General features: G+C 36.1%; 1 protein-coding gene across 1 annotated transcript in view; it reads left to right on the top strand.

The window, feature by feature from the left end:
• The first annotated feature begins 573 nt into the window (after positions 1-573).
• exd2 (exonuclease 3'-5' domain containing 2) overlaps positions 574-8,829 on the top strand; it is a 15,226-nt gene continuing 6,970 nt past the window's right edge. The window contains exons 1-5 of the mRNA XM_073842565.1: positions 574-682; positions 5,265-5,633; positions 5,734-5,990; positions 7,447-7,573; positions 8,804-8,824. Coding sequence (XP_073698666.1) covers positions 5,286-5,633; positions 5,734-5,990; positions 7,447-7,573; positions 8,804-8,824 — 753 coding nt within the window. The 5' untranslated portion in view covers positions 574-682; positions 5,265-5,285. The remainder of the gene's footprint in view (positions 683-5,264; positions 5,634-5,733; positions 5,991-7,446; positions 7,574-8,803; positions 8,825-8,829) is intronic.

The following is an 8,829-nucleotide window of genomic DNA, read 5'->3' as shown; positions in this document are numbered from 1 at the left end:
ATAATGTTTAAATATATATATATATATATATATATATATATATATATATATTAGATAAATGCTATTATTCTGAACTCTCTATTCCTCAAAGAAACCTGAAAAAATTCCACACAGCTGTTTCTAACATAATAATAAAAAAAAAGTTTTTAAAAGCAAATCCGAATTTTAGAATGATCATGTGACGAGCAATGATGCTAAAAATTCAGTTTTGAAATCACAAAAATAAATTACATTTCAAAATATATTCAAATAGAAAACAGTTATTTTAAATAGTAAAAATATTTCAAAGCTGTGCTGTTTTTGCTGTACTTCGGGTCAAATAAATGCTGGCTTGGTGAGCAGAAGAGACGACATTAAAACAAATAAAAAACTTTTGACTGGTAGTGTATATATGTTTTCATTTTCTATTTTCGAATTATTGTTTATTTTAACTTGAGGACCTAAAATGAAAGAAATAAAATCAATAATAGCCAAAACTGGAAATAAGAATGAAATTAAATCTACCATAAATCACGCTATTGCCCGTCTCCGGCGGAGGTGTCGCTGTGGCGCGAATGTTGCCTGCGAGCGCCGATGAAATAAACCCCCCGAAGAAGACGCGCTGCAGCTGTTCATCATAAACGTGTGTGAGAGTGTCTACAGTAGTATTCACTCATTACACTGACATCTATAGAGTCTTCAGGTATGTACTTTCTCAGCAACACTAACACTAGAATGACACGTTAGATAACGATTCATGTAGATGCGCAGGTCCTAACAGTCCGTCAGAATGAAGTACAACATCTCTGACATAAACACAAACACACTGCGATTAAAGTGATTAGTTCGCGTAATTAGATGTTAATATATTTCCGAACTCATTATGAACTCTTCCTCGAAGCGGTGTTGTTTCACTTTTGTTGGAAATATATTTGTTTTTTTAAATAATGTTCGTTAATGTTTTCACGGAAGCGCAGCATCAACACAACACAAAATACTTTAATATCTCAATCTCTTTAGTCGTAGATATGTTTTTAATAAAGCTTATTGTTTATTTTAGACAAAGCAATAGTAGTGTTGTCAGTTATGTTTTGGACCTTTATTATGATGTCCTGCTTAATAACGTTAGTAGCCATGATTTCTGCCACAATATCACAGTCATTTCTGTGAAACTGCTGTAAGTTTGAGTTACCAAGTAGTGTTAGCTATCTGTTGTATAAAACCAGTATAACAAAAAGGTAATTTCGTGTTAGTTAAAGTTTGGAAGATATTGTCTGTTTTTGCTCAGATTCACAAATGAAAAATTAGAATATCGAGGTTAAGTCCATTTATTTCAATAATTTGTTTCAACAAGTGAAACTTGTATGTTATATTAGTTCACTACACACAAAGTGAAATATTTCAAGCCTTTATTTGTTTCTATTTTGATGATTATGGATTAAAGACAAAAAAAAATCCAGTATTTCACGAAATTAGAACATTTCATGTGACCAATAAAAAAAGGATCTTAAACATATGTTGGCCTTCTGAAAGTGTGCTAATGTACTGTATTATGTCCTCAGTACTTTGTTGGGCCTCCTTTTGCATTAATTCCAGCATCAAGGCGGCGATCAGCCTTTGACTCAGTTGAGGTGTTATGGAGCCCAAGTTGCTTTGATATTGGCCTTCAGCTCGTCTGCATTTGGGGGTCTCTGTTCCCTCATCTTCCTTTTGACAATACCCCATAGATTTTCAATGGGGTTTAAGTCGGGCGAGTTTGCCGGCCAATCAAGTACAGTTATTCCATGGCTATTAAACCAGGTACTGGTAGTTTTGGCTTTGTGGGCAGGTGCCAAATCCTGCTGGAAAATAAAATCATCATCTCCAAAAAGCTTGTGCATGAAGGTCTCTAAAATTCCCTGGTAGACAGCTGCGCTGACTGTGGACTTGATAAAAGACAATGGACCCACAGCAGCAGATGACATGGCTCCCCAAACCATCACTGACTGTGAAAACTTCACACTGGACTTTAAGCAGCTTGACTTTTGTGCCTCTCCGGTCTTCCTCCAGACTCTGGGACCTTGATTTCCAAATGAAATGCAAAATTTGCTTTCATCTGAAAACAGGATATGGGACAACTGGGCAACAGACCAGTACTTTTTCGCCCAGCACAGACGCTTCTGACGTTGTTTTTGGTTCAGGAGTGAATTCTCCAGCTGTAGTCACTGTCATGCAGACGTCTGTATGTGGTGGTTCTCAGTCCATTCCTTATGAAGCTCCCCCAGATTTCTGAACCGCCCTTGCTTGACAGTCCTCTCAAGGCTACGGTCATCCCTGTCACTTGTGCACCTTTTTCCCTTCTTCTTAACACTCTGTTAATATACTTTGATACTGCGCTCTGTGAGCATCCAGCTTCTTTTGCAATTGCCTTTTGAGACTTTTCCTCCTTGTGGAGGGTGTAAATGATGGTCTTCTGCACAAGCGTCAAGTCAGCAGTCTTCCCCATGATTCTGAAGCCTACTAAGCCAGACTGAGACAATTTAAAGGCTGAGGAAACCTTTGCAGGTGTTTTGCATTAATTGGCTGACTAGACTGGGACATAGGCAGCCTACAATGTTGAACTTTGTCATGAAAATATTCTAATTTTGTGAAAAACTGGATTTGTTTTTTGTTGTCTTTAATCCATAATCATTGAAATATTTCACTTTGTGTGTAGTGAACTAATATAACATTCAAGTTTCACTTTTTGAAACAAATTATTGAAATAAATGGACTTTCCCTCGATATTCAATTTTTTGGCACATACCTGTAGTTCTAAACAAATCCACAACAGAAGTGTTTAGCATCTACAAGCAATGAATCCAGTTGATACTATAATTTTCATTATAGGACCATTCCTTGTCAAATCAAACAAATTTAAAAGCTTCCTAAATTTATTTTGCTAATATTTTTTTCCGAGGAAAGATAGACATGTATAGTGCTGAAAGTCAAAATATTAATTGTCATGGATGAATATTCACTGAGTAAAACACTATTTTGTAGAGGGAGGTCAAAATGGTAATTTTCACCTTCGATTCAGAGTCAAGATACAGGGGGGTAAAAATGACTTTAAAAAGTTGTCAGTGTCATTATCTTATTTTTACACAGAGATTGATAGCTCTATTAGTAAAATCTGTTAACTTTAGCAGTCTTTGTTGCATTGTGTGCCAATGGTGACCATTCAAAAATTAGGAAAGAGCACTTTTCAAGTTTTTCTCCAAAGTTTGCATGCTTGTATTAAAAATGTTTCAATGCCCTTATTGAAACATTATATTGGGATATTGGGTCTTAACAAACTTTTCTTTTGGTATCTTTATTTTTAATGCCTTATGAGATTCGGTTCCAGAGATATTGGAATTTCAAAGTGGCTCCAGGAGTAGATTGTTAAATACAACGACCATTTCAGTGCATTTTTATCACTTGGACAGCTATGTTCTATGTAGTTGTTTTGGAGAGGGAAACAAGATAAAATTCTCATTTCAGCTTTATTTATTCTTCAGACATTGTTCTTTTAGATAAAATAAGTGTCAGCTGTATACAAAGTGACCAGAATTTGGTTTTCAACCACTGAAAATGGCTAACATTCAACAATCTGGATATGGAGCCTTATTGAGATTCCCATATCTCTGAAACTGAATAATGTAGGGCCTTGAAAATTAAGATTTCAAAAGAAAGGTTAATTACCAACTAGATTCTAAAATCATATGGCAATATTTGAGTTATAGGCACGCTTGGAGAAATATTTTTGGCACTCAGACAGGTATGTTCAATGCTGTTGTCTTGACGGAAAGAAACGAGATGCATCTCTAGTTTCAACATTATTTGTTCTTCAGACATTCCTCTTTGAAAGAAAAGTAGTATCATATTTATTTTCCAAACTGACCCATATTTGGTTTTGACTGCTGAAAATGTCTACATTTTAATGATTTACTCATGGAGCCGTGTTGAAATTCCAATATCTCTGGAAACGAATCTCATAGGGCCTTAAAAATAAAGATGCCAAAAGGAAAGTTTGTTAAGACCCAATATCTAAAAGGGCATTAAGATATCTTAAATACTTCTTGAGTTACAGGCATGTAAACTTTGGAGAAAAACCTATAAAGTGCTGTTTTCCCATTTTTGAATGGTCACCATTGGCACATAATGCAACAAGGATTGCTAAAGTCAACAGATTTTACTAATAGAACTACCAATTGTCTTAAAAATAAGACAATGATGCTGCCATCTTTCTAAAGTCATTTTTACCCCCTGTAACTTGACTGAAAATTGCCATTTTGACCTCCCTCTACAAAATAGTGGATTACTCAGTAAATATTCATCCATGAAATTTAATATTTTGGCTTTCATCACTATTCATGTCTATCTATCTTCAGAAAAAAATATTAGCAAAATCAAAAATGTAAATTACCCTATAGTGTTTCCTTATTGAATTTGATTAAATGTAAGAAGTTGTCTTAAGATACATTTAATACGCTTAGAAAATTACTCCTATAAAGGGTCAATATTGCCAGCAGCCATTACTCCACTCTTCAGCGTCACATGATCCTTCAGAAATCCTTCTAATATGCTGATTTACAGCTCAAGAAACTATTTTCAACATTGATAATAATCAGTAATGTTCCTTGAGCAGCAAATCAGTGTATTAAATGATTTCTGAAGGATCTTATGACACTAAAGATGCTGTAATGACTGTAATGATGCTGAAAATTCAGCTTTGTCACTAGGAATATATATTACCATGGACCACAAAACCAGTCATAAGGGTCAATTTTTTTTTAAATTGAGATGTGTATATGTAATCTGAAGGCTGAATAAATAAGCTTTCCATTGATGTATGATTTGTTAGAGTAGGACAATATTTAGCCAAGATACAACTATTTAAAAAATCTGAGGGTGCCAAAAAATCTAAATATTGAGAAAATTGCCTTTAAAGTTGTCCAAATGAAATTTTTAGCAATGCATATTACTAATCCATATATTCACAGTAGGAAATTTACAAAATATCTTCATGGAACATGATCTTTGCTTAATATCCTAATGATTTTTGGCATAAAAGAAGCATCATTTTGACCCATACAATGTATTTTTGGCTATTGCTACAATTGTACCCTTGCAACTTAAGACTGGTTTTGTGGTGCATGGTCCCATATTATATTTTAAAATGCATCGTAAACAGTTATTTAAAATAGCTGTAATATTTCACAAATGACTGTTTTACTGTATTTTATTTAACATTATTAATAATGTGTATTAATTTTGAGTTTCAGTGGGGAGTTGGTGCAGCTGCAATGATGTCCAAGCAGAGCACATTCACCGCAGCCCTAGCCACAATGTTAGGAGCCACTCTCGGCGGCCTGTTCCTGTGGCGCAGCATCCGCACACAGAAGAGAAAGGCCCTAAAGGGCCCCGCTTCAGCTGAGCCCATACAAGCCCAGCTAGAAGCGGACATTACGTCCTCACAGCCAGCAAGACAAGAGCTGTCGACACCGCCACAAACCCGGAAGCTTCTGCGTGCACATTCGCTGTTAGAGGTGCCGCCCGTGATCATCAGCTCACAGGAAGAGTGGGAAGCACTTTGGCCTGATTTTCAGAAGGACCTGTCCGTCTATCCGGTTTTGGGATTGGATTGTGAATGGGTAAAAAGCATGCGTGTAAGCATGGCTTAATGGAATGCATGTGTCCTAATGGAAATGTATTGGTAGTGGCAGTTCTAGATGATGTTTTTTGCTCACACAGGTGTCTGTCAAAGGCAAGGCCTCTGCGGTTTCCTTACTCCAAATGGCCACGTTCTCCGGCCGTTGTATGCTGGTCAGACTGCTGACGTTTCGTAATGCACAGCTTCCACTTCCTAAGGGTCTCCTCGGGGTTCTCTCTGACCCCCGTGTGCTGAAGGTTGGTGTGGGATGTTATGAAGATGGGAAACGGCTGGTTCATGATCATGGTCTGAGTCTGATTGGCACTGTGGACCTGCGCTACCTGGCTCTCAGGCAGAGGTAATGCATCCGTTTGATCCAAGACTTTACTATTCTTTTTTACATTTTGCTATGTATTAGGGCTGCACTGTGCCCAAATAAATCCAATATGCATTTATCAAATCACAAAGACTGGATTTTTAAATAAATATGTGGCCCTGACCATGTAAATATAACCGGTATATTTGTAGCAATAGCCAAAAATACATTGCATGGGTCGAAATTATCGATTGTTCTTTTATGCCAAAATCATTAGGATATTAAGTAAAGATTTTCCTACCGTAAAAATATCAAAACTTAATTTTTGATTAGTGATATGCATTGCTAAGAACTTCATTTGAACAACTTTAAAGGCGATTTTCTCAGTATGTGTCCCTGGACCACAAAATCAGTCATATGGGTCAATTTTGAAAATTGTTTGTTAGGATATGACAATATTTGGCCGAGATGCAACTATTTGAAAATCTGCGATCTGAGTGTGCAAAAAAATCTAAATACTGAGAAAATTGCATTTAAAGTTGTCCAAATGAAGTTCTTAGCAATGCATATTATTAATCAAAAATTAAGTTTGGATATATTTACAGTAGGAAATTTACTAAATATCTTAGTGCAACATGATCTTTACTGTCCTAATGTGTTTCGGCATAAAAGAGAATTCTATATTTTTGGACTATTGGTACAAATACACCTGTGCAACTTGAGACTGGTTTTGTGGTCACATATTTTGATAAATATTAAATAATTGGCCAAATATTGTCATATCCTAACAAACCATGCATCAAATGGAAAGCTTATTTATTTTATTTATCTTACTTTAAAAAAAGTACCCTCATGAGTGGTTTTGTGGGTCACAAATATACTCTGTGTGTTTCAGAATGAATTGCAGCACTGTGTTCATTTACACACAAGCATGTATTCATTTCTATCATTTTTTTTTTCCCCCGCCAAAAAATTATACTGGCTCTGCACTTTTGAACGGTATAGCGTATATTACTAGCGTATATTATTATTTCAGATAAATGCTGATCTTTGGAACTTTTTATTAATTAATAGAATCCAAAAAATGCTCAACTGTTTTAAATATTAATAATAATAATAACAATAAAAAATGTTTCCTGAACAGCAAATCATCGTATTGTTTTCTGAAGGATCATGTAACACTGAAGACTGGAGTAATAATGCTGAAAAGTAGTTTTGATCACAGGAATAAATGACATATTAAACCATATTCAAAAAGAAAGCAGTTATTTATTATTAGAATAGTACAAATATTTCACAGTGTTACTGCTTTTGCTGTATTTTGACTCAAATAAACGCAGGCTTGGTTAGCAGAATATAATTCTTTAAGAATGTTAAAAATCTTACTGTCCAAAATCTTTTGGCTGGTAGTATAGCATTTCATAAATTCAAATCTCAGTAAGTTTGTAACACTTTAAAGCATGTGTGGAGTAACTTGAGGTGTTGGATTGTGTTGAAGGCAAGCGGTGCTGAATAACGGCTTGAGTCTGAAGTCCCTGGCTGCAGACCTGCTGAACGTCAACCTGGACAAATCGCTGGAGCTGCGCTGCAGTGACTGGGAGGCAGATGTGTTGACCTGCGAACAGGTGAGGAGAAAATCCTCCACTGGCTAGACTATATGTCTACTAGAATGTTAAAATCTTCAGTGTTAAAGGAACACTTCACTTTTTTGGAAATAGGCTCATTCTCCAACTCCCCCCCGAGTTAATAAGTTGATTTTTACCGTCTTGAAGTCCATTCAGCCGTTCTCCTGTTCTGGCGATATCACTTTTAGCATAGCTTAGCATAGATCATTGAATCCTATTAGACCAATAGCATTGTGTTCAAAAATGACCAACGAGTTTCCATATTTGTCCTATTTAAAACTTGACTCTTCTGTAGTTATATCGTGTACTAATACTGGCAGAAAATGTAAAGCTGCGATTTTCAAGGCCGATAACATTAGGAACTACACTCCCATTCCGGCGTAATAGTCAAGGAAGTTTGCTGCCGTAATATGGCCGAAGCAGGCGCAGTAATATCACGCAACACATCGCAGCACAACGTGACCAACTGCATACACAGGGAGCGTTCCTCTTTGGAAGTTTCCCAGCTGGGAACTAATTTCAGGTGCTGCGTGATATTACTGCGCCTGCTTCGGCCATATTACGGCAGCAAACTTCCTTGACTATTACGCCGGAATTGGAGTGTAGTTCCTAATCATATCAGCCTAGAAAATCGCAGCTTTACATTTTCCGCCGGTCTTAGTACACAATATAACTACAGAAGAGTCAAGTTTTAAATAGGACAAATATCGAAACTCGTTGGTCATTTTTGAATGCAATGCTATATTGGTCTAATAGGATTCAATGATCTATGCTAAAACTGATATCGCGAGAACAGGAGAACGGCTGAATGAATTTCAAAACGGTAAAACTCAACTTATTAACTCGGGGGGAGTTGGAGAATGAGCCTATTTCCAAAAAAAGTGGCGTGTTCCTTTAAGTAAATATTTTTAATTTGTTGATTGATATTTTTTTTTTTTGAAAATCAATACAAAACTGTAAAAAGCAAATTTTGGCTATTTAATTTATGCACTGGTGAAAAAAATGGCAAAATACATGGGGGAAAAACACTCAAAAGTGTGTTCGGTAATTAGCATTCAGGCCAGCGTTTAATTTTGTTCGGCTTCGGCCAAGAATTTATTTCGGTGCATCAGTAATTGTCAGTAAAACACTACAAAGATTCTAGACTGTGTAATATAATAGACTGTGTAGTAAAACTATTGTCACTGTTGTGTCGATAAACTAAATGCTCTGTCATACTGTATCCACCAGATGGCGTATGCAGCACATGATGCCCA

Source organism: Garra rufa, chromosome 6 (genome assembly GCF_049309525.1).
Source record: "Garra rufa chromosome 6, GarRuf1.0, whole genome shotgun sequence".
Taxonomy (NCBI): Eukaryota; Metazoa; Chordata; class Actinopteri; order Cypriniformes; family Cyprinidae; genus Garra; species Garra rufa.
This window is presented reverse-complemented; position numbering and strand designations above follow the sequence as displayed.